Source organism: Fonsecaea pedrosoi (genome assembly GCF_000835455.1).
Source record: "Fonsecaea pedrosoi CBS 271.37 unplaced genomic scaffold supercont1.1, whole genome shotgun sequence".
Taxonomy (NCBI): domain Eukaryota; kingdom Fungi; phylum Ascomycota; class Eurotiomycetes; order Chaetothyriales; family Herpotrichiellaceae; genus Fonsecaea; species Fonsecaea pedrosoi.
The window spans coordinates 5,348,410-5,372,825 of NW_013550615.1; the positions used below are offsets into that span (position 1 = coordinate 5,348,410).

Below are 24,416 nucleotides of genomic sequence, written 5' to 3' on the forward strand. Positions count from 1 at the left end.
ATGTATTGTGCGCTACGAGATCGCTTCGCGGACAATCATGTTGCCCCGGGGGGCGGACACAATGTCTAGTAATTCCCACCCAATATGAATAGTATTTTTCACACCCAAAGGTTTGCTATTTGTCTGCGTTATTTTGCTTCGCAATCTATCTACGTACAATACCACTCGATTATCTCACACTTCAAAGATGTTTGTGAAGGAAATCCAACACGATCCGGTAAGCCTTTGCGTAGGCTGCTTTCACATCCTCATCCGAGAGGTCACTTCTCGCGGCCATGAACCCGTGAATATGATCCTTGAACCATTCCACCTGGTGGGGTACCTTGAGATTGGCCTCGTATTTGTCCACGGCCTCTTGATCTTCGTCCTTGGACGGAATCATAAGCATGGGAATAGCGACGTTCGGTGCGTCGTTCGGGTCGACCATGGCCGGATGGCAAGCTACAGCGGCCTTGAAAACTGTATTAGATCCAGATACGAGGTTGACGATCTGGTGGTTTGTTAGTAACAGTGCAATAAGAGGCAGACAGATAGAAAGATGGTACTACTGACCTTGCCGCCCCAGCAGTATCCAAGGACGCCCCAACTTTTGACACCAGGGTTCTTCGCCTGCAACTCCTCCATCACTTTGTTGAGCCGCGCGACTGTCTTGGGAGGGGCAGCAGCGGTCTGGAAAAACTCGCCCAGTTTCTTGCCCTTCTCTTCTGTGTCTGGTGGGTACCAGGAAATGTCGGCGGGTTCGCCGTCAAAGAAATCTGGCATGTAGACCTGATATTGGTGATCCTTATCGGCGTAAGCGATCAGGTCGGCACCCTGCAATGTCTGAGGAAAGAACCCGAAAATGTCGAAGACAATCACAACCCCCTGAGTGGCAGACGAAGGTCCAGTCGCGTATGTCTTCATCCCATTGACGGTGATATAGTTTCCCTTCTCTTTGTAGCCATGTCCGACCACAGCTGGAGTGTTGCAGCATGCTGCGGACTGTGTGTGCGACATATTGGCGATGTTTCTTTTGGAGGAGCCGAAGAGGTATTGGGAGGCGGATGAGAGCTGTTTGGAGAGAGCAGCGAGTCTGTGTCGACCTGTCATTGAGGTTGATGGGAGTTTGTCGTGGGGGGGAAATACGATGAGTTTGAAGATGGATAAAGGATTTGGAGACTAAGGAGGGGTCGAGTTTACGTCAGAAGGAGCTCAGGCTGCTCTCCGCGCGGAACTTGCGCTGGGTTGAGTTGACTGGGTGCGGAAGCCTATACAAATGCTTTTGTCGCAGCTCTTATCTTTTCAGACGAGTCAAATCGTGTTGAACCGAATCAAGAATCCAAGGTGTTGATAATAGCAACACTACTGTCACCGCCCGCCGCTTTGTTCCAGCACTTTTCGCCGAAGCTCTGAGTTGATACTCCGGCCGCGGCACACTCTTCCTCGGCTTGTTGTCAAGGAAAGTCTGTGCCGATGGCCCAATGAGATCGAAAACCCACCATACAAGAGCCCCGGCTAGTCCCACTCCAGCCGATCGCTTTCTACCAAGATTCCAACCGCCGGCTGCATGCCTAGCGCGGCCGTCCTCGAATGGGAACGGCCAACTAGCCAAAAACACAGAGCATCATTTGCCAGAGCGACAACAGCTATATTCCGGCAACTTCCCTGACTCTTAGATGGGATTCTGCCCCTTTCTCCGTCGTCGGAGGCACACCTTGAACTCGGACTGCTTGACGAACCATGCGTTGTGCACTTTCCACGGCTTTGTGGGATCTGCGAACTCAATCTGCAAAGAGCTGTTAACTCTGGGGCCGTCAGAAAGAGGGAGGATGTTTCCCTTACCTCGAATCTCATTAGCAGTGCTGGAACAAGCTTGTACATTTCGAGAAAACTGATGTTCTTGCCAATACACGTGTGGGATCCTGCTCCAAACGTGAAAAGGGAACTGTCCATTTGTCTTTTTTGCTCTGGCGATGCTTCGAGCCATCTCCTCGGGCGAAATTTTCCAGAGTCCGGTCCAAACAGGCTGTCTCTGTGCACAGTCCAGGCACTGCATCCGACGATTGTCCCACCAGGAATCCATTTTCCACAAACGGTGACACCTTGACGAGGCACGATTCGTTCAAGCGTAAGTCCGGCAGCAGGGTGGCAGCGGAGAGCTTCTTTGATCACAGCACTTAGATATGGCAATTCCCTCACATCATTCCAGTTGACCAAGTCGTTGGGGTCAGAGAATGTCCCATTCTCCCGTTGCGCCCAGAGCTCCTTCATCAAGCCATCCATGTCTTCTGGGCTTCTTAACAGGAAGTAGAAGATTGCCCGCAAGCTGATTGCGGTGGTGTCGCTACCAGCAAACATGTTGGCGACGGTCAGCGCCAAAACTCGTTCCCGGGTAATGAACTCAGGATCCTTGTGATGGGCTTCAGTGAACCTTGACAAAAAGTCTCTTCTTGTTCCCTTTTTGCCAGATATGGTTGCTGGTTTTTCTTCGGCGTGCTCAACGCCTTCTCGTCTGGCGATCCGGTCCCTGGCAAAGGTCGCCACCGGGGTGTTTGAGCTTATGAGTCCGACTTGGCTTGCAAACAATCGCAATGGGTTCTTGAGAAATACACGATCCAAGATTGGGATTTGTCCAACCTGTTACCCACGATTAACATTTCTGCATTCTGACTTAGGCACGGACCTACTATGGCGGCGTAGTTGAGAAGCCACTCCAGATTCCCGATGATACCGTCAATATCAACACCTCGATCCACGAACCCAAGCCGCTTGGAATATGTGAGCTCACCAATGACATCGAATGCATAGAACTGAAGCCATTTTGAGAAGTCACATATGCCTTGGGGACCTGTTTTGTCTGCAAACCTCTCCTCAAGCTGTTCCAAAAATGCCAATGTGGTGGAATCAACCAAGGGTTCAAATTGAACCAGGGTACTCATCGCATACGCGTTCGATACCGCTCTTCTGAGTTTAGCGTGGAATTTCTCATCCGTGGTGCTGAACATGGTGTACAGTCTGCGACCTTTTGCTATTGTTTGCTGGACCGGATAGAAGCCAGATTTGATGAAGCCAGAATTCAGAGCATATATGATGGGAATAGCCGCTGGATCAGACACTGACACCACTCGAGGGCCCAACCGAACCAAGGGGCCGTACTTCTCGTGCAGCCGGATATGCTTGAGCTCGGGTCGACGGCCCCAGACCACAAAGCACCTCCACAGATCTGTGAAGGAAGCAAGCGCTGGTCCTGGGATGTGGCTGATACCTGTGCCATACCTATTGGCGGCGAAGTGGACGACACAAAGGCATCCAAGTGCGCCAACTAGGTACCATAACACTTGTTGCGAGAGCCGATCAGTAACCTGGTCGAGAATCATCGTGCACCCAAACTGTCCTTCCGAGGACGCGAGAAGATAATTAGACAGTCGGTATGAACTCATGCATTCACCCTCGGTTGCTATTGAAGGAAGCCACTTGAGATGCAATACTACAACTTGGAGGCAAATCCAGCACCTTGGGTGAAACTGGGGACAATTCCATTCATGGTGATTGCGGGGATCTGGGGAAAAGTCTCCACCTCGGAATTGGCCCATCGAGCAGGGCGGAACTTGGCCCGAGACACCCACCTTCTGCCATGAAATATCCTTCTGTGGATTTGAAGTCCACCGGCTACGTCGTTTCTCTCAGCCTCTCGTCGTTTCGTGTCTCAGCGAAGACACTGTGAGTAAAGTAACTGGGGAGCAGGGCAGAGCCCGGATCATTTGCAAGTTGCTTAGGTAGGCGGCAAAAAGAACGATCGAGATTGTTGTTCAAAAAAGGATAGAGCAATGCTCACCAGGAACCTATTCTTCTTTGGAACCATTTTCATTTCTCCTGCGCAAATCTACGACTATAGCCGAAGTCTCTGCAATCCTAGACTGCTGTCTCTACCACAGTACGTGAGGTCCTGTATGCCGACACGAATTGCAGGATACCCTCGTTCCTTGGGAGGGGGAACGAGTCTCAATAAATGCCGGGTAACAGCTGCCATGGCACCTCACGCGCATACTGTGTCCATGGTTCTTTGTATCTCTTCTTGCAATACTTCTCGAGGGCCTGCATGGCATTGAAGACAAAGTTTGAAACATACATTCCGGCCGTTGCAACGCGTACACGGACCTCCGGTTGCAAGACCATATCCGAAGCCAAACAAGACATTGGCAGTATAATTGCCCAGAAGCCGGTCTTGCATACTTTGGAGTGATTCCCCTTCTATGCCTTGAAGGCCATTCTGAGAACATGGGATTGATGGATGCGGTGGTGAAAATCAGCGAACTGATACTTTCGTACAGGAAGTCTGAGACGATGGCAAACGTGGCGAATTTCATCGTAAGGTGCTCACGGGCCATCAAGTTTATCCACAGTATGTGCTTGGCTGAAAGGGTCGCAGGCGTCAATGCCACGAGGAACGGTAGGCGTCTGCATTTCCTCCCAAACCATGTAATGTCAGCTGTTCCTGTAGGCGGAGGAGACACACCCAGACGAGACAGCGGGCGAGAAGAAATCAGCAGATATTGTAGAGGGCCAGTGACGGCCCTCCCGATGGTAAAGAGCAGATTAGCTGAGATATTCCTGCCATAATCCCCTCGTTGTACGCTGAGCAAATCTTCCGTCGACACTACACGGTGAGTTTGATACTGTTCTGAGGGAAAATTGTCAGACATTTGAGGAGAGAAGAGAGAGAACGCAACACATTTACTGACCGGAGGGGGGGGGGGGAGGGGATATTTAGGCCATCCATTGAAGTTGACAGCCGCTAAGAGGTAAATACATGTCTCGCCTGAAGCTTGTCATCATCGATGACTCCAATTAGTTCTTGTCATTGACAAATAGTCTGCCTTCTCCCTCAGTTCACCCACTGGATTCAGGCTTTTTCCCGACCATGAACTTGGTGATATGTGCACTGTAAACACCATCGACCACGGCATCTTTCTTCATCTGGGCCAGAAGCTGTCGTGCGTCTTGACTTGCCTCCATATCCCTCGCTTCCAGCACGGGAATCAACTGCGCCACCAGGGCATACCAATGTTCATAGAAGCCACGGAAGATCGAAGGGGGTGGCCGTTTGCTGTCAGCCACCACATTCTCCAATCCTGCATCGGCGTAATATCTTGGTAACCGATCAAAGTACTCCGTTGGCCACTGGAATGTGTTCATCATGATCTTCCAAAGCTGGGTCGAGGAGTTGTGTGTGACCTCTGGGTTGGGAATGCGGGTGGGATCGTTGGCCGAGTAGACATTGTTCTTGTCTGCGTCAAAGTAGTCATACTCGTCCCACTGGAGATAGCCTCCCGGTTCTAAGATCGTCTGTTCAGTACATTTCACACATTCTTCAGGTGGAAAAAAAAAACCCATACTCAGCATTGACACAAACTTCTCCAACACGGCTCGAGGATCCTGGTTCCCCCCGAAGACCTGGATGACAAGTCTGATATGGACAAGATCGAATGCGCCTTTCCAGTGCTCAGGAACCGGGTCGAAGAAACTCCATTTGGTCACCGATAGATTTGGCGGTAGGTCAGGCTGTGGAGGTGCGAGGCCCAAGCTGATGTCTGAAGCCTCTACCTGAGCATGAGGGTATTCTTCTGCAACCTGCATAGCCCACAGACAGTGACCAGCAGCAAGCTCAGCAATGCGTAGATCCGGCTTGTCACTCAGGTCGATCGAGGGATGGATGTTGCTCTTGTTGACTTCGCGCCAGAGGAAGTGCTGGTAGCACAATCGGAGGGCATCAGGTGCTGTTCTCCAGATGGAATATTCATCGTTGCCGACAACCATGTTTGAAGAGAGAATCTGCTGGGGCCTAGGGCGAGAAATATCTGGTAAATGTTGGAGATGGGCGTTTTGTTCCTCTCAAAGGGTTCTTGGACAATATATGTTTGACGACGTCGGCCTCCTCGAGCAGCATGGTGAGTTACTGGACGCATCTTTCCACCATCGACTGAACACAAAAAGCCCCTTCCCCGAGTCCAGATTTCGCTTGACTCAATGGTCAGGTAGCCATTTCAGAACTTGTTGATCCCTTCGCATCGTGTTAAGCTATGATTGAATGCATTTTCGCTGGCACGGGCTGCGGCTGAGCCGCTTCTGTCGGAGAAGCCTTCAACTTGACGTAAAGTCAGGAATATCCCTACTATATTGAGCCAGATAGTTTGTTCCAAAGGATGCGAGGCACTTGCTATTCCCAGAAAGACATTGTCGGATGTCTGTTTCTGGAGGCGAAGCGGGTCGCGTCGCTAATCGGCCGTGGTGGAAGGTTGACCGTTGACCTAAAACAAAGGGTCAAGCCATGCCTCGGGCGGTCAAACCTGTTCCACTACTCAGTAACTAGACAGCTGGCGTCGATACCCAGCAGAATGCGGAGACAGTCAAGAACACAGCAACTTGTTGTGAATGGGCAGCTTTGACATCGGCTGCAGCTCAGCTCGCGAATTCCGACGCACCTTGACCGCTCGACTTCGGCTACTCAAGGTCCTTTTGTCATCGATACTGTCAAACCTCGACGCCATCAACGTACATTTGGCTTGACTTCTAAACACGTGTCACTCGGTGCCGGAATGTATCAGGGACACGATCAATTCGCTGGGAACCGACTTTCTCATAAATTGCTGCCAACCTCCTTGCCAGCAATGGATCTGTCAGTCCAAGCACCGCCTCGTACATCGCTTCCAATTCTGCACTCAACATGGCGTCCTTCGACGTGGAAAAGGCACCAGAGGTTGAAGTCCAATCCGATATCTTCTATCCGGTCCAAGACCGTCAGGACGATGGTAACAGAGACTTGAGGCGCGGAACTGTGCACGAGATAGCAGAAAAGGGCCACACAGCCACAGACAGGCAAGCATATCCATCTACAGGCCGAGCACATTAGGTTGACTGACCTGTGAAGACATGGCAATCCGTTGGTTGTCCTAGACGCGGAGGCCGAAGCCAGACTCAGGACAAAGATTGACTTTTACGTGGTCCCTACAGTCGCCATTCTATACCTTTTCTGCTTTATCGACCGGGCCAATATTGGTGAGCACTGCAATCCCTCTTTGAACCATCGAAATTAACGTCGATAAGGCAACGCGAGACTCGCCGGGTTCGAGGACGACCTTGGTCTGCACGACTACGATTATAATAAAGTGCTGACGGTTTTCTATGTTGGTTATGTGGTTTTCGAAATGCCCGCAAGCTTCGCATGCAAGTTTTTTGGCCCGGGGTGGTTTCTTCCAACGACAACTTTTGGGTTTGGCGTCTTCTCGCTCCTCACTGGCTTCTGCACCAACATCAAGAGCGTGTCCTCTGTCCGGTTCCTGCTTGGGGTCTGTGAAGCTGGAATGCTTCCCGGAATCGCATACTATCTTTCCAGGTGGTATCGGCGGAGGGAGCTTGTCTTTCGCCTTTCGTTGTACATCGTAATGACACCTCTTGCGGGGGCCTTTGGAGGCCTACTCGCATCGGCAATCTTGACCCTCGACCACATGGGCTCACTACGGACCTGGAGGATGATCTTTGTCCTCGAGGGAACCATTACCTGCGGTCTAGGTCTACTGTCCTTCTTTACGCTGACTGATCGACCTGAGACGGCAAGATGGCTTACAGTTGAGGAAAAGGACCTTGCTATAGCACGAGTGAAGTCGGAGCGGCCGTCAAGCACATCAGTGCTCGACGGATTCAACAAGGACAAACTGCTCAGGGGGATTCTCAGCCCTGTGACGTTGACGACCGCAATCATCTTCGGCCTCGGGAATATCACCGCCCAGGGTCTGGCCTTCTTTGCACCGACTATTGTCAAAAGCATCTATCCTCACCACAGCGTGGTATCACAGCAGCTGCACACGGTACCGCCCTATATCGTGGGTGCGTCCTTCGTCCTCATCCTGCCATATCTGAGCTGGAAGACTGGCCGCTACCTTGTTTACTATATTGTCGCTCTCCCATTCACTATTTGCGGATTTGCCATATTCCTCGGCACACAGAACGCAAATGCTCGCTACGGTGCAACCTTCCTGGTGGCAAGCTCTGCATTTTTGTTTGGCGCCTTAAGCAACGCTTTGATATCGGCGAATGTCATCTCGGATACCTCGAGGTCTGCTGCGATTGGGACCAACGTCTTGCTAGGGAATATCGGAGGATTGATTGCCACGTGGTCCTACCTTCCTTTCGATGGCCCCAATTATCCCATCGGAAATGGGCTGAACCTCGCCGCCATCTCGAGCTGTCTAGTGCTCTCTGTTCTGCTGCTGATATGGATGCAACGCGACAACATCAAACGGTCTACCCAAAAAACCTCAGATGCCAGCGAGCTGTCTATCAAAGAATTGCAGGATCTGGACTGGCAACAATCAGCATTCCGCTGGAAGCCGTAAACTCTTTATGAGGCGGCTCAAAGGCTTGGTAGGATGGGTCTTGTCAATCACGATGTCGCCTATCCCCCGTTGACAAGAGTGTTCAGGTAGAGACACAAACGATTCTACACCAAAAAAGAGCGAGTCATGCTACGAAGCGTTCACAAACGTAAAGCGCGCACGGTTCTGATGCATTTCTCATTTGCGTCAAAGTACGAAATCCCACTGAAAACCTAGTAGACAGGGTAGATACCCATCCAACTCCCGTGCCGACTCGGTGGAGTAGGACCATTGATGTCACCCTTCACAAAATGCGGAAGAATCTCTCCAGCCAGAACTGTCCCGGCAGCAACGGGGAGAAATTTTGACAGCTCGTCTCCGGCAGCCGCTTTGACGATATCAGCCACCGCCCCCGCGCTGAGACGAGTCGAGGTTCCCTCTGGTCCCCAGCGAAATGGGTATGTCACCCAAGCGGGAGATTTCACCCCCAGCCAGTCGGCTGAAACGAGGTCATACTTCTTGGAGCAGTCCATCTTGAGCTCACTGATGGCCGTGTCGTTGCGAACGAAGAAGTCGAACCCGGCTGGTATACCCCCAATCTTCTTGGACTCGGTCGGATTAGACCCTGCACGGGCAAAGTTGGCATGGCCATTGCGGGACGAGAAGATAATCGGTTGAGTTCCTTGGAATTTGAAAGCTCGGTCAAGCTGGTCTCCCGTGAAGAATTGACCCTTGGAATGTTGGGAAAGCCAGATACTGATGATCTTCAGCGTCGAGTTGTCGACGCGGACCATGCACATCTCCCAGTCTCCCACATGCTCACCGAGAGGACTGACGTTAATGTCACCCGAGCTTGTGATGCTATCCATCACGAGCCCGTCAATATGAAGGGTTCCCGGTCCATTATAGGCGTTGAAGAACCAGAATTGCAAATCCGTGTAAGGCATGCCGGATTGCCAAAAAGCACGCACATATGCTTTCGCGATCGGAAAGTCCCCTTTCTTGCCATCTGCTGAAAGTTCGAGATAGAATTGGTTGTCGTCACCCTTCTGAGGGAGCTGGCCGATTTTTGGTGACGGCAATCGTGTCTTTGTCTTTTTGTCGACGAGCGTACAGTGGCTCAAGAAATCTTCGACAGACGTATTGAAATACTTCTCCTCTGGATGAAGATTGAGGATAGGGCCATACAGTCGAATGACCTTGTGCACTTGATCGAGAGTTAGCGGTTTGGCTGTAGTAGTAATGGCGGTTGGTGTCACTAAGCCTCGGACGCTTGACTGGACTACTTGGGGTTGGAATGCTATGGCATCAGTGAAGATATGCTGTTCCTCAATCGCAGAAGCCATTATGAACACAAGACTGCTGGGTGATAGTCATAATTGAATCCCGAAATCCTGGGCAGTGTGAGCCTTCATATACTTGATTGCGGTCTTCTAATGTCTTGTGAGCTGAAGTGTTATTCGTATTCGCCAGCCACATCCTCCTCCAGAGGGTGCCTGAGAGTGGGCTTCAGCTGATTTGGCAGCTGAGTTCCTGTGTAACAGCCATGTTGTGAACCGGCCGATATCACAGATGGGCAAAGCGGTCAAGGTGGCCATTGGTAGGGATATCTTTGGCCCCAAGAGCGAGTTGCCTTTCAAGGGGTAATTCTGGATCACCTCGGAATGCGCGTGAATAGTTCATGGACGCCTGCAGAAGCTGGTTGGGATCTAACCTGTACTGAGGCTGACATGGCTGCTGGCGAGGATAAGGAGCTCAATTGGCAGAAGCTTCGTATCGCTTAAGACTTGAAAGGACTAGCAGCTCAAATGTGGGCGGCACGAGGGCACGAGGCAACAATTCCTCATCCACGATGTAGTGATTGGTTGATTCCACGAACTGCTGGGCGCCAGGAGTTGCAAGCAACTTTCTGGACGTGGTCCAGGTGAGTGACCTTACAAGTCGTTTCGCAGCTGCAGTCTCACCACTGTATTCCAGTAGTTTGCTTCTGCTGAAGCTACAACTGCGTTTTATGCTCAGCTGAGGTGTAGAGCATCGAAGGGGAGGTGACTTAATGACGATGTGTCCCACTTTCCTGGTTCCAATGATAGGTTCAAAGGTGCCAGGCTGAGCGTTAAGTCATCATAAAAGCAGGAGCTTGAAAGAATTTGGTTAAAGAAATCAGAGTGGTGACTAGAATAGGTAATGAACGTGGAAATTTAGAGAGCGATTCATATAGTAATTCAGTCCTAAACATAGCAGATACGTGGATCGGTCAACGTTTAGGGATAGTAGAATTTCGTGATAAGGCTGGCACCAGAGCCATTCCCCATGTGCTTGGGGTTTCATTAGATGTCATGGTAGCGTGCGCTTTTCAAGTCATGCTCAACAGAGCCATAAGGCATGCTAATAAAAGAATGCCGGGAGTAGCTGTTTGGTGAACAGCCGCACCACCTGTGGGGGACGCTGAGGCGACAGACCCTGTGGCAGAAGCTGTTTCGGACCCGGCACCCGATTCAGAGCTACCGGAGCCTGTTGTGGAAGTGGAGGCCGAAGCGCTGGCAGGCGTCGAGGAAGGTGTAATGGTTGGACCCGGACCAGCTGTTATCATGTCGCCATTTCCGCCAGGATATGTGGCCCCTGCAGCAGCAGTGAAATCTGGAGGAACCTGAGTCTGATTACTGACGAAGAAATACATAGCAGCAGCCGGTATTCGACCCAAATTCGACTCGTCCAGAAATAGTGTCAAGTTGAAATTGGTCCTATTTGTAGCGTTATATCCCTCGAATGCAGGTGGGAACGTGAAGTTTTCATGCTGAAAGAAGGTATACAGGATGTAGCGGTGGGCAGAGGAGTTCGTCGGAGGAGATGGGTTTCGGTAGGGTGCTCGCGGCTGGGTCGAATTGATGAGTTGGCTGGTTCCATCAGCTGCCAGCGGTGCCGCTGTCATATCGGTCTGCAGCCAGTGCAAAATGAATCGGGACGTTGGATTTTGAGGATATCTTGCGTCAGGATCAACCATGAGAAGGACGTAAGATCCATTGTAGCTGGAAAGAGACTGGAACTTGGACGTCTCAAGAGCCACTGTGGGTTGTTGGGAGGGGACTGCGCCCGATCAGCTTTGCCATAGCACAAAGGACAAGCAAATACTCACTATCAACCCCGAACAGTTCCGCTTCTGTCACAAGAATTGTGTTCCCATTGTTCTGGTAGGTGACCGCAAGGGCTGTGTCATTTGGTGCTTCTGGAAACCCAAAGTCCGGGGGAGGAATGGCTAGAGTAGGTGTGATGGCAAAGAGCATAGGGAGCAGTCCGTGGAAACGCATCTTGAACGAGGTTCAGAGGCGACTGTTGTCAGGAGATTCGACTCTGTTGCAAGACCCTGCTGCAGGATGGGTTTGTGGAAGTAGTTGTCCATGGCTGCGATACTCAGCGTCCTTGCCATCACTTTAAAGCGTTCGTGGTGAGATGGTGGACGTCATCGCCAATGCGGACACTGTCCGTGCGTATGTTCCGAATCGCAGTTGTTGCGGCGGTGACGAATCCTTCTTGGCTTCGAGCCGTAGGAGTCCATGGCTCGAAGTTGAGGTTGGGCTATATATTTGGAAACCCCCGCTCGATGATGGAACAGGTGAAACTGGAAACGTTGGTGCTACTGCTTTTCATTGTAGCGCACCCACAGCGAAGCCTCCGCAGCCAGGCTGAATGCCTAAAGGAGCCAAAGAATATCCGCCGCTCTAGACAATGGTTGAATGCCTAATCTAGTTATGGCTAGCTTGAGAATCAGCGTGCCAAACGGCGGGGAGTATATCATTCAAAGGCACACGCTCCGTGCTCCGTACTCCAACATTGCTCCGTTGCTGGAGGTGATATGCCCAGACATTCCAGCCGCCAAATTGTTGCAGTGATTTATTTTTCAAGAGATAGTCTGCTGCATTCAATTTCTATCGACGAGGGAGGCGCGTGGCGGAGGTGCCAAAGTTCGGACAATGACTGTGACAGCCCCTACAATCTGACATTGATGACATTCTGTGGATAGCTGTTCTGCTGACGAGGCTTTGGGGAGGCAGCGTTAAATTAAATTCAGGAACCTCCAGGTCTTCAAGTCGGAAGCTAAGCTCGATCTCCTCCGGAAACATGCAATACTGGAAGCAAGAAATATTATCGAGATCCTGAAAACTAACACCCATGATCCTCTATCCCAAAAACCTGCATCAGTCAGAAGGTGCTGTCCCAAACTCCGGTCACTGGCACCGCTATATCCCGCGAAAGTGCTCTTAGGATGAATATAAAGAAAGAAACTGACATGCAGGGGGTGCTTGCTAAGGGAACCGAGACCGGCCAGAACGGTGTTTATCGTGGCATTGCCAGCACGAATTGATCTTCACTAAGACCTGTTGAAGTGTTCAAGCATCATGGATAAGTGGCAGCATCATTGGTCCGCCCGGGGGTTCAGGTAATCGCTCACATTATCCTACGGGCGCCGCTCCATGCCGTCTTTCCTCTGTGCAAGGATTTGTCCAGGCCTTCGCGTCTCATTCGAGTGTATTTGCTCTGCCGGGAGAACAATGGTTTGTCAGGATTTCGCTCAAGCTGCGTGCACTCAATCAGCCAACTCTACTTTCTGCGAGAGCCCAGTACAACGCAAGGTATGATGAACATGCTCCTAGTTTTCGGTCTCATCCAATGTGCTGCTGATGTGACGTGGGGACTAATGTATTCGGGCACACTTCCTGAGTGCTGAAGGGACAGCATCTCCTAAATCACAGAGATGATACTACCGTCGTTGGCGGCAGGAGACTTTGCGGGCGGATCAGGAAATGGCCTGAAGCACAAGGGACAGAGTACGGTAACGACTTTTTCTCTCTTGTAATGACACAGTCGCGCTAGTACTGCGCTTGTAATAGAATGGAGTGCTTTGTACTCTGTACGCACTGGGCTAACGTGCAAGCAGCGGCGGGTCCCTCTTGAGGCCCTTTTGAATCGTTGCATATCCCTTCGTTGGGTTATTCTCGTGACAATATATGATTAGCATTACCTGCTTCACACCAAAGTACTGTTGCAATATAAGAGAACGAGAACAGTCTTCGACTCCTACTATGTACAGGCATACGACAGGCAAGTACTCCGCACATGCTCTAAGGAGATCAGATATACCAGCCGAGATTTCAGGCCAGCTAAAGCACCAGCAGAAACTATCTTTCGGTGACTTAGACAGTCAACATCCTCGCAATCCACAACACTATGGGTCAAAAGGGGAAAGCGAAACAGTTCAACTTCGTTACATTTGGAACTCCCGATGAGATGAAGAGTACGAGGGCTCGCCACTTGGTCTCGTCGCATGTGTCTCGACTATGGCGCAGGAAGACACAACCACTGACAATCGAGCGACAAATCCCTCTCCACAACTCAGCTTTTTGGACAAATACATCACGGCAGATGAAGGAGATCCGGTCAGGAAGCTCACGAGCTATTCAGTCAAGAGATGCCCACAATGAATTTGTCGCCGGAATTCCCCACAAGATCCCTGGTCAGATATCGAGCAGCATTCATTTGTTCCAGTGTAAGTTCGACAATTCCATTGAGGACTCAAGGCTATCGGACTGATAATGAGTTACCAGTTCTACAAGTCTATCCACTATTCACCTGTCCAGTGGAAGTGATGCTAGATGGCGCCACGCCCCATGCAGCAGGGGTTCTAGCAAATATCGATGTTAAGGAGGTTTATCCTGCAATTATATCCATGAGTCTCACATGGTTTTGGACGCAGTTTCCCAGCCAATACTTGCTTGATAGCGCTCGGTATTACCGCCTACAAGCGATCTCGAGACTCAGACAAAGAATGAATCATGAGAATGTGCGGGATGATGTGGTGCTCATGGTGATATGTCTCTTGCAGACCGATGTGTGCCTTTCGATACATAGTCGTGAAAGCTCTCTAATCTTGTACCAGGCATTGATGGGTGACATCAAAGCACTCACGATACATCGAAAGGGACTTGAAGCAGTCCTACAAGGCAAAGATGTCCGGCACCAATCGAACCAATACCTCAAGGTTGTCAAAGATAAGTAAGTCCGCGTTCAGGCCGCTAGCCGGGGACACCGTCTAACTTGTCAGACATGATCTGCTACTTGACCTGATGGGCGAACCAATGCCATTCGGTGCATGGCACACGATGTCCTCCGAAACACTTGAACTGCATTATTCGTCCACCCCATTTCCTCTAGGTATATCCGAAGTTATCGCCGTGCTTCCAGAAGGGTTTCGAGCCATCGCTTCAGAAGGTCGAGGTCTTTCTATCGAACTTGCAAAGTCGTTAGTGTGGACAGCATCGTGGATAACCAGTCTCATGAAGAACCAGCCACTTCAATCGTCGCGGCGGAGCCTTGATACTGAAATCAATCGAATTCGACTGATTCTGCAGCGGCTGGACACATCTGTCGCGCCACTTGAACGATGTTTCTGCTTGGCGTACTATATGTCGATGGCAACCATGTACTACAAGCCTTTGTGCCAGACTTCATCGTTTTTCCGGTGCTGTCGAGAAGAAGCTACAACTCTATTACTATCATATGGCCCCTATACCGTCGCCGAACGGGAACTTCTATTCTTCACATCAATGCTTGTAATGGAGACATGGAAGAACGTTGCAGTTCTGGAACCCAGGGGAGTTGATCTCGTTGAGAAAATGAAACACAGATATCCGGAGATGTGCCACTGGGATCACTTGAAAACAATTCTGAAGAGATTCATTGCAACCAACCATTCACTGATAGAGTGGGAGCGAGATCTTCAACCAAAGTAACTGATATGGCCTTTCGAAATGTCTTTTTCGATCAACTTGCTGCTGTGCGCAGGAATCTATCTGCGCGTGGCAGAGATCACAGATTTGGACGCATCTGCCTACAGTCCGACTCTGTTGCACCGGAAGTACTGTGTTCCCAAGCTTTCAATCCCCGTTCTACGCTGAAGAAGTATTATTAACCTTTCTAATGATATGTGGCTGTCTAATGACTACTTCACGTCTGAGAATAGATTGGCAAATTCGCCCCTGATTCTAGTGGAAAGGTTCAGTCGTGGATTTGGCTTCTACTCCGATATAACCTCCATGGCCGCAGTCCGGAAGATCGTCAGGCATAGAAGCAAGATCAGCATGCTGCCAGCCAGGTGCATGATTCCTATGGAGATGGTTTTCGACAACGGGATATCTTGCCTCAGACTAGCAACTGGTCACAGAAACAAATGATACCAAGAACATGTATGTGATGATGAGTCTCTGCATCTTCCAAACAGTTTTGGATGAGTCTCTTTCAAAGATTCTGATGATCTACTAGTCTACATCGTGACTGGCATTCAAACAATGCGTAAGGGAATCATGAAACATGAAACTAGTTTCTCGTTGTGCTCCAGACGAGGCACCTCTGAGCAGAATCTTCAAAGGGCGGTCCGAATGAGCTTGCGATTGACAAACTCACCAATGCCCAATTCTGAAAGCTCTCGCCCGAACCCAGAGTTCTTAATTCCTCCAAATGGGACCTCAGGACCTGTATATGCACAGGAATTGACAAACACCATGCCTGACTCGATCTTGGAGGCGACTTCCTGAGCATGTTTGGTCTCACCGAACACACTGGCGCCGAGTCCGAATTTTGTAGAGTTGGCGAGCTTGATTGCCTCCTCTTCAGTATCAGTCACATAGAATGATGCCACAGGACCAAATGTTTCCTCCTGAAACAATGGATTGCTGGGGGAGATATCAGTGATGATTGTTGGTTCAAGGTAATACCCAGTGCGATTGATCCTCTTCCCTCCTGTGGCAATTCGAGCTCCATGGGCCTTGGCCTTTTCAATCTGGGCCAATAGACCTCGGAGAGCTCGTTCTGCAAAAAGGGGTCCCAAAGAAGTATCGCTATCCGCTGGATCACCAGCCTCAAGCTCCTCGAATCGCTTAACCATGCCTTCGAGGAATACTTTACCACGATCACGCCCGACAACAATGAATCGTTTGGACGAAACACATGCCTGACCCATACAGATCATACGTCCAGCCACACCTTGTTTAATAGTACTTTCGAGGTCGGCATCTGGTAGTACTATCAGAGGGTCGCTTCCTCCGAGCTCCAGAACGACCTTTTTCAAATTGCGACCTGCTCGCTCAGCAACTGACGCACCAGCTCTCTCACTGCCTGTCAATGTAACTCCTCTGATGCGGAAATCATCGATGAGAGAATTGACCTGAGGGATAGTACAGAAGAGGTTGGTGTAAACTCCTTCAGGAGCTCCGGCTTCCGCAAAAAGACGAGCGAATGCAAGGGCACACTGAGGCACGCTGGGTGCATGCTTGACAATCAGCACATTTCCAGCCACGAGCTGCGGTGCAGCGACACGCACTAGCTGGTAGTACGGGAAGTTCCATGGTTCAACAGCTAGGAGGACCCCAATGGGCTCAGTAACCATGACTGCACCTGGCGCTTCATCAATAGGCTTTGGTTTGAGGAATGTCTCCCCATGAGTGGCATAATACTCCAGGATGTCAATTGTGAGATTCACTTCGTATCGTGACTGGTCGATAAGCTTGCCCATCTCATATGTGATCAGCCGGGAATACTCTTCAGCCTTTTGTCGAAGAATCTGAGCAGCTCTCCCAATGATTTTAGCCCTCTCTCCCGCAGAGCGATGGCGCCAGTCGGTTTCATAGACATAGTGGGCCTTGTCTAGTGCTACCCGAACTTCTTCATCAGTGGTTTCCGGGAAGACCTTCTCCAATTCTCCTGTCACGGCATTGATAGACCTGTATTCGCTCTCTCGACTTGGTTTCGGGCTTCCCTGCACTGAAACCGGCACCGGAGTTCTCACGTCATAGCCATTCAGTGTCATAGAGACAAGGCAGTAGACTCCAATGAGGTGGACAAGTTCGAAAGTTCCTTGTTGACCGAGGATCTTGACCGCCATGGAGTAGATGTCGTCCGGAAGGACACCGCCAGCCAGAAGTGATGAAGCTACATCATATGCTACCGCTTCAGGAGCTCCGAGATCTGCAGGTCGATTGCCCGAGGCAAGTGATTCGACTTGATCCTTTTCAATACCGAGGCTACTAGAGACGCCAGAATGGGCATACAACTCGTATGCAGCTTTGAAATGGGACCCTACTTTTAGGATCGCAACTTGACGAACACTCTCGGGGAGTTTGGCGTTGGTTGTGATCATCTTGACCAGATTCCACACGACGGCTCCAAGACCAGGTTCTTGCAGCCAGACGCTCCAGGGACCGATCAACGCTCCTTGCTCTGTCTCAGTTTGAAACCCAGGAAGATGGGACGAAATCACAGATCTGATGTCTTTGTAAAGTGCATCTTGCTCACCCGAGAGTTGGCTCGGTGAAATTGGAGGGGTACGCTCGCCCATATTGCGGTTTGAATCTGAGGTCGAATAAACAGGAAGATTTGACAAGGACCACAAATCTTGGGAAGACACTTGCTGCTTGCAGAAACCAGTTCCGTAACAACTACGGGATGAGGGAGAGGCTCGGTTCTCATGAGATGATACTCTGAGCATACTATATACACATATCGTCCGATGAACCTCGGTGGTGAGAAATGCATTGATCATGACCACTGTGCCGTCGTTCGAGTATTATGGATCTTGTAGTGGACGTTTGGCCAATCGGTCGAGGTTGACAAATTACTACATCAGGAATAGAATCCCCACCTGGAAGTGGATCAATGGCAGCTCTCCACTTCATAAATACAGCTTGTGTAGTCAGTCTCCACAAAGTGTATTCAATACGCGGTACTCATGGTGAAATGCCACTGGTACCATGACCATGACTAATGAGAAATGAATCTATACTCTCCACCTGCATTCTGAAGGACACCAACAGCCCTTGGGTTGCCATCATTGGGCATTCCATTTGCCCCAAAGGCGTGAACGGGATGACGGCGATAAGAAATCTGACGTCCTGGTCCAGACAGCACCAAATAGAGGACCCGCCTTCAACTCAGCTCATGAGAACCCGCTACCGCAGGAAAAATCCCATGATGGGAAGTTCGGCTGAGAAAGGATGCCACGACAACCACAGCAAGATCAATCAGGTGATACAGTGCCGCACCATATGACAGGATAGTTACGATGAACTAACACCCCGAGCTTGGAGCAGAAATGCGTCACAATGTACTATCATTAGTCTCAACACCTTCCTTTAAATATAGTACAGGCCGCTGTCACAGAAGTTACAACCACAGAAGTCATTTTGAGACTCTAGGAAAATAGAAGGTGCAATCTGAAAAGAAGAGCATTCAGCCCATTTTCAAGTCCTCACCAACTCTGAGGTGTCCCTTCAATATCAAGGATGAGTACCGAGTTTGATATCCCCAAGGTGTGCAAGGCAGGGGTAGTCGTCAACGAAGGTCCAGATTTCCAAATCAAAGTAGAACTGGTCCCTGTACCAGAACCAGGTAAGCCAAAACAACTGGATGTCTCCACGCGAGGATGACCATCTAACTCTGTATAGGTCCTGACGAGCTCCTCTTGAGGCTGAATGTTACGGGGCTATGCTTCACTGACCTGCACTATGCTATGCATGACTGGTCTATGCCTAAAATGTCCGAGTTTGGGGTGCGTTCTCCTGGACACGAAGGTGCAGGAGTGGTTGTCAAACTCGGAGAAAACGTCAAAGGGTGGAAGGTTGGTGATCGTGGTGGTGTGAAGCCGCTTTGGGATGTCTGTGGCAATTGTGATCTTTGTTATTCTGGAAAGGAAAACTATTGCGCCAAAGCAATCTATACCGGCCTTGCCAAGGTAAGCGAAGCTGCTCGAAGTCATAATAAACGGCTCTGAGACGAGAAATAACCAGACTGGTACCTACCAACAATACATTGTCTCTCCAGCTAAATATACAACCCGCATCCCGGATGGTGTCGATGACTACATCGCAGGACCAGTCATGTGCTCGGCCTCCACCATCTATCGATCTCTAGTCGAAGCCGAGCTGAAGGCGGGAAATTGGGCATGCTTCCCTGGAGGTGGAGGAGGAGTTGGTATCCAAGGTAAAATCGAACGGCGCATGCTCAACGCCCTTGATAACTGAAAGGAGCAGGGGTGCAACTTGCCAAAGCCATGGGTCTTCGACCAATTGTGATCGACTCCGGAGCTGAGAAACGAGCCTTGAGCTTGGAAATGGGTGCTGAAGCATTCATTAACTTTCGAACCTCAACCGACATTGTCGCAGACGTTGTCCGCATTGCCGATGGTATCGGTCCACATGCAGTATTTGTCACAGCGCCTCAAGCATATCCAACCTCGATCAGCCTGGTCGGCACGCGCGTTGGTGCCAAAGTAATGTGCATTGGGCTGCCACCAGCGAATACAGTGACACTCGGCGCGGACCCCTTTTTCTTCGCAGCTAGGAACTTCGAGATCAAGGGGACAATGGTGGGATCTATGAACGATACCAATTGCGCTCTGGACTTCGCCAAACGGGTGGGTAGCTACATCCGCTGAAGTGCAGAGGCAGAAGTCCTTGTATATGCTAAGTAACTGACAACATCTCCCAGGGGCTCCTCAAACCAATCTACGAAAGATTTTCTATTGACAGACTTCCGGAAGCGGTCGAGAAATTGAAGAGTGGGAAGGTTGCAGGACGCTGCGTTGTTGACTTCAACTACTAAAAGACTCAGTAGAATGAGACTCCTGAGAGCATAGGGCTTCGAAGTAAGAAGTAGCGTCAATGCGAAAGGATTCAAACACATGTACAAAGTCGACGACAGGTGCCAGACTAGGTCGAGGAAGCATATGTACGATGAGACGTAACAGGCTTGTTCATGAAAATTTCGATTCCCAGACACTATGCTCTGGAGTCTCAATCAGAGTGGAAAGGCAGTTCGTTCATGAAAACTGCGAGTAGAATGTTGACAGATGGGAACAATTCGTCAGTAGATAGCTGATTATGAGGTTACCAAGGCATTATGGGAATCCAGTAGACACCTTCTTAGAGCGCCATCATGTACTTTTCCAATATAGGTAATCCACTCACAAATGAGGAGTCTTCCAGAGCGTTACCACGGCGGGGAGTTCGGCTATGGTGAGTGAGAGTACAGGAAGTGGTTGATGTTATGTCTAAAGTGTAGACATAACATCTTGACTGTGAGTGTATAGTCACTGGTATCAGCTACAACTTGTCATGGTATCTCCATACTAGCTCAACATCAGCGATGGTACGTCACAGTCATCCTTGTGTGAAGACATGCAGCTGCGCTCATAAATTTACTGGATGGCAATGCAAGAAATGAGTGAGAATGATCGAGGTAGCTCAAGACTGGCGTCAGTTTGAAACATATCGATATGTCATGGGTTGATTCACGATTACTTCCCACAAGTATGGTAGTATACTACAAACCAGAGGGCGTTTGTAATGCTAAATCATGTCAAGATAGTACGGAAGTAAATACTTTATTACATAACTTTCTCAGTATCATCAGATACAACCCTCCTGTATAGACATCGCCGTGACTTAGCTACCTGTATGAATTACATTCACGAATAAAATGAGGCGCGGAACCGCAAAGTCTTTGTCTGAAGTAAGGTAGCGGAAGAGCAGTTAGTAGTAAGACTAGGCTCCGCAAGTTTGTCACCAAGGTACACGACTGGGGCCCTTTGTACCTCGCTAAACCCTCTGGGGTTACTCCTTAAAAATCTCCATGATGACTTCTTTTAACCAAGGCTAGTCATAAGTTCCGAGTATAATATCAGCCACAACACATTCTTCAAGGTACTACTGTATTAATCTATGCCAGATCTCAATCGGTTGGCAATTCTTGTGCTTCTCAATGTGACACAATGACTAAGGTTCCTTCATCCTACTTTCCATTTCCGTTATCAAGAACCCTTGGCGCAACTGCTGCCTGCGCCCTTAATTTTCAGCCACGTCCTCGTATCATTACCTCTTGGTCGATACATCCTTAAGAGAATCACTTCCACTCATGTTGACGGTCCTGTTAATGGTCCAGTGTTAGAAGTGACCCTTATGCGACCTGGGACGCGGGGCGTCTCAGGGCAAGTTCGCCCGGGTGCAGCAGCCTAACAAAGATAAGGCGAAGTCACGTGCTGTACGTAACTACCGGAAAGGGAAAGATACGATATGTCGATATATCGATATAGGACATATTAACATATTAACATACCATCCTCAGTTACCTATTCGGGACAGACCTCATAAGTATATAGCTACGCTCATTACCCTTTTATAGTTACACTCTCGTATAGCTAATTTCAAGATATCTACTTCACTAGACTATTCTGAAGTCACCGGACTATTCATACCTTGCGTACTCTCGACCTAGCTCATGCAATATAAGGAACTATGACTGAGGAAGCTTAACTCCGTCGAGCCATATAGGAAGCAGCTCTGACATCCAGACGCTGAAACCGTTCCTTGAAGAGCTTGACTCTAAGGTCTAAGACGACTACATCGCTATCTTCAAAAATCTGTATAACGAGTGCGAAGTCATCCACGACAACATCTACGCTCTCCAAACCCACTTTGAGAAGCGCCTCGACACATTAGAGAGCGGCCCTTCAGTGAATGGATGATCGAGTTAAGGGGCTTAGTGATTGGATGACTGAGCTTGATGAGCGGCATGAGCTAGATCGTTAGTAAATAAGAGCCTAGATACTGTGACTAGAGGGTAGAGTTAGGGTCCCCTTCCCTTCTCTTAATTTACTTTTTACTTTATTTAGACCTTTATCTCCTACTAATGTACCCTCTAGAACCTTCTAGAGTCTTAAGAATGAAGTTATCATAAATAGAGTAGGAAGCTAAAGTAAATCATATGAAAGGGGTATACTACTTATAGAGGAGAAGTATCCTCCTACGCTACCTCAAGTAAAGGGGTTCGAAAGGCTACTTAGGATAACTCTAAGCTGGATAGGCCTAAGCTACTTTAGTTTGCCCTAACCCCAAAGGAGAAAAGTATACTCCTTAGATCTAAGAAGCATTATGTTCTTATGCTTCGAGTCTTATTACTACTATACGTAAAGGGATACTCATTACTATAGAATCTATCTATCGCTAAGTACTACCTATCTCTAATAAAGCACCCTTGACACTGCTGTAGGCTCCCTAGGCTAAAGTAGCATTACTGAATACTCTGGGCCGCGGGAAAAATTACTAATGTATACCTATTTAGCATAGTATTCCATAGTGGAATACTAAATGATAAGAGGTTAGGTTATTTAAGTGTTCATGAACCCCCAACCCCACGGGAACCCCAGAGTCGACAAAAGCACCAGATGCTCTATATTAAGTCACGCCAGGCGACTAAGCATTCTTAGGTTTTATATACCCTAGCCTTGGTTTGACTTCAGTAGTGTCTATCAATCACAGTACTAGACAAAATCCCCTCGGAGGTCGTAGTTACGGTCATAGACTACCTGGTACTGCACTTGGGAAAGGTCTGAGTCAGAAGGGGAGGTGTGGGCGGTTCGTGCCACTTTATGGCGGGAAAAGATAGCTGAGAGAAAGATCATCCACTACTGCAGCCTTTACCCCATTCCTAAACTTCAGCCCTGACTTCTTGTTCGTCCGGCAAACCTTTGCCCTTCTCTTTGACACTGCGGCGGGACAGACCCGGGGAGAGCCAGCAGGCGCCGGGTTAACCGGGTAAACGGTGCGACGCGCGAAGAAGAAGCCTTGAACCAGTCCTTGTACTCGTAAACTAGTCTGTGTAAATTGATGGCTACGGAACTCAACCCCGGCGTTGTCGCCTAGATTACACGGAGTAATGGAGCTGTCACGTTAGATAAACCAAAACTCGTTGCTCAATTGCCATCAGTTCTGAAATCGGCTGGCCCAGCATCCTCACTTTCCTACTGCCTTGTCTAACCACTTCTCAATCTTTGCATAGTACTAATTGATCCCTACGCGGCGGGCCATCACTATGCACAAGTTATCTACATAATCGACTCCTTTAGGTAATTCGCAGCTTAGATTTCTTCTGAATCGATAATCTCGTAGACACATCTCTTCCAGGAGTTTTAGTGCGCTTCATTCGCCAGATGACGGAGTTACATTCTGCTACTCTGACTCTAGAGGTACCTTCACTATCGGTCCTAGTAAAGCTCCTCCATCAATGACAAATTCTGAACCCGTGCTAAAAGTGGCGCTGGCCGCAAGGTACACCATGAGAGAGGTGACCTCATCAGTCTTGCCCATGCGAGGAATTGGCTGTTGAGAATAGGATTCTGGGGTGACTTTCTTAGTCATGGGCGTCTCTACCGCACCAGGATGGACCGAGACGACGCGAATATTGTCCTGGGCGAGCTCAAGCGCATTGGCCTTTGTGAGGCCACGCAGACCCCACTTCGCCGCCACGTAGGATGATGTGTAGGCGAAACCCTGTAAGCCGGCTGTCGAGGAGACGTTGATAATGACGCCTCCTCTCCCAGTCTTCTTGATTGAGGGGACGACTTCTCGGGTGCCGATGAACGGACCGACAAGGTCAATGTCAACAACTCTCTTGAATTCCTCGGTGCTCGTCGCCCCTAGGGGTTTCCACAGAACGACCCCGGCATTGTTGATGAGAATGTCAACGGGACCAAAATCCCGCTCGGTCAGCGCGATGATATGCCTCCACGATTCGTCCGAAGTGACGTCGAGCCTTGCGAAGCGCGCAGAATCTCCCAGTTCAGCTGCCAGCGTCTGGCCCTCATTTTCAAGGACGTCGCCAATGACAACTTTCCCTCCTTCGGCCACGAATCCACGAACGTGAGACGCGCCCATTCCGCGGGCACCGCCCGTGATGATGCTCACTGTCCCGTCTAGCCTCCCCATCTTTCTTACTATGATTTTTGGGCTTTCGATTTAATGCATGGGCTTTGGCGCCAATTCTAAAACACCTGTCTCGTTGACGTTGCAAGGTGTCTTGAGCCTTGGATGAGCCAGCGCCCCTGGACTGATACCAAGACGGCTTAGGAACGGGCGTCAAAGATGTGCTCTGAGCCGCTTGAACTTTTCCTCAAAATTGGACCGATCGAAAGGAAGGAGAAAAGGATATATTAAGGTATGCTGCTGTACGCCTAAAGTGGATGAC

The 24,416-nt window shown here is 49.6% G+C and overlaps 10 protein-coding genes across 10 annotated transcripts; 3 read left to right on the top strand and 7 right to left on the bottom strand.

Moving 5' to 3' along the window:
• Positions 1-181: 181 nt before the first annotated feature.
• On the bottom strand, positions 182-996 carry Z517_01963 (uncharacterized protein; the record flags this gene model as incomplete). Its single annotated transcript, XM_013434919.1, has 2 exons — positions 182-490; positions 553-996. The coding sequence occupies 2 exons, from the start codon at positions 994-996 to the stop codon at positions 182-184; spliced, it is 753 nt and encodes a 250-aa protein (XP_013290373.1).
• A 655-nt stretch (positions 997-1,651) lies between these two features.
• Positions 1,652-3,356, bottom strand: Z517_01964 (uncharacterized protein; the record flags this gene model as incomplete). Its single annotated transcript, XM_013434920.1, has 3 exons — positions 1,652-1,765; positions 1,822-2,616; positions 2,667-3,356. The coding sequence occupies 3 exons, from the start codon at positions 3,354-3,356 to the stop codon at positions 1,652-1,654; spliced, it is 1,599 nt and encodes a 532-aa protein (XP_013290374.1).
• Positions 3,357-4,869: 1,513 nt separating this feature from the next.
• Z517_01965 (uncharacterized protein) lies at positions 4,870-5,796 on the bottom strand (the record flags this gene model as incomplete). Its single annotated transcript, XM_013434921.1, has 2 exons — positions 4,870-5,315; positions 5,376-5,796. The coding sequence occupies 2 exons, from the start codon at positions 5,794-5,796 to the stop codon at positions 4,870-4,872; spliced, it is 867 nt and encodes a 288-aa protein (XP_013290375.1).
• A 907-nt stretch (positions 5,797-6,703) lies between these two features.
• Positions 6,704-8,372, top strand: Z517_01966 (uncharacterized protein; the record flags this gene model as incomplete). The annotated part of the gene is made up of 3 exons (XM_013434922.1): positions 6,704-6,788; positions 6,934-7,035; positions 7,084-8,372. The coding sequence occupies 3 exons, from the start codon at positions 6,704-6,706 to the stop codon at positions 8,370-8,372; spliced, it is 1,476 nt and encodes a 491-aa protein (XP_013290376.1).
• A 212-nt stretch (positions 8,373-8,584) lies between these two features.
• On the bottom strand, positions 8,585-9,697 carry Z517_01967 (uncharacterized protein; the record flags this gene model as incomplete). The annotated part of the gene is made up of 1 exon (XM_013434923.1): positions 8,585-9,697. The coding sequence occupies one exon, from the start codon at positions 9,695-9,697 to the stop codon at positions 8,585-8,587; it is 1,113 nt and encodes a 370-aa protein (XP_013290377.1).
• A 1,007-nt stretch (positions 9,698-10,704) lies between these two features.
• Positions 10,705-11,656, bottom strand: Z517_01968 (uncharacterized protein; the record flags this gene model as incomplete). The annotated part of the gene is made up of 2 exons (XM_013434924.1): positions 10,705-11,435; positions 11,485-11,656. 2 exons carry the CDS (start codon positions 11,654-11,656, stop codon positions 10,705-10,707), a joined length of 903 nt encoding a protein of 300 aa, XP_013290378.1.
• Positions 11,657-13,574: 1,918 nt separating this feature from the next.
• Z517_01969 (uncharacterized protein) lies at positions 13,575-14,747 on the top strand (the record flags this gene model as incomplete). The annotated part of the gene is made up of 4 exons (XM_013434925.1): positions 13,575-13,893; positions 13,952-14,399; positions 14,449-14,646; positions 14,693-14,747. The coding sequence occupies 4 exons, from the start codon at positions 13,575-13,577 to the stop codon at positions 14,745-14,747; spliced, it is 1,020 nt and encodes a 339-aa protein (XP_013290379.1).
• Positions 14,748-15,765: 1,018 nt separating this feature from the next.
• Positions 15,766-17,736, bottom strand: Z517_01970 (uncharacterized protein; the record flags this gene model as incomplete). The annotated part of the gene is made up of 1 exon (XM_013434926.1): positions 15,766-17,736. One exon carries the CDS (start codon positions 17,734-17,736, stop codon positions 15,766-15,768), a length of 1,971 nt encoding a protein of 656 aa, XP_013290380.1.
• Positions 17,737-18,679: 943 nt separating this feature from the next.
• Positions 18,680-19,997, top strand: Z517_01971 (uncharacterized protein; the record flags this gene model as incomplete). Its single annotated transcript, XM_013434927.1, has 5 exons — positions 18,680-18,785; positions 18,842-19,128; positions 19,184-19,376; positions 19,424-19,809; positions 19,884-19,997. The coding sequence occupies 5 exons, from the start codon at positions 18,680-18,682 to the stop codon at positions 19,995-19,997; spliced, it is 1,086 nt and encodes a 361-aa protein (XP_013290381.1).
• Positions 19,998-23,401: 3,404 nt separating this feature from the next.
• Z517_01972 (uncharacterized protein) lies at positions 23,402-24,157 on the bottom strand (the record flags this gene model as incomplete). The annotated part of the gene is made up of 1 exon (XM_013434928.1): positions 23,402-24,157. One exon carries the CDS (start codon positions 24,155-24,157, stop codon positions 23,402-23,404), a length of 756 nt encoding a protein of 251 aa, XP_013290382.1.
• Positions 24,158-24,416: the final 259 nt, after the last annotated feature.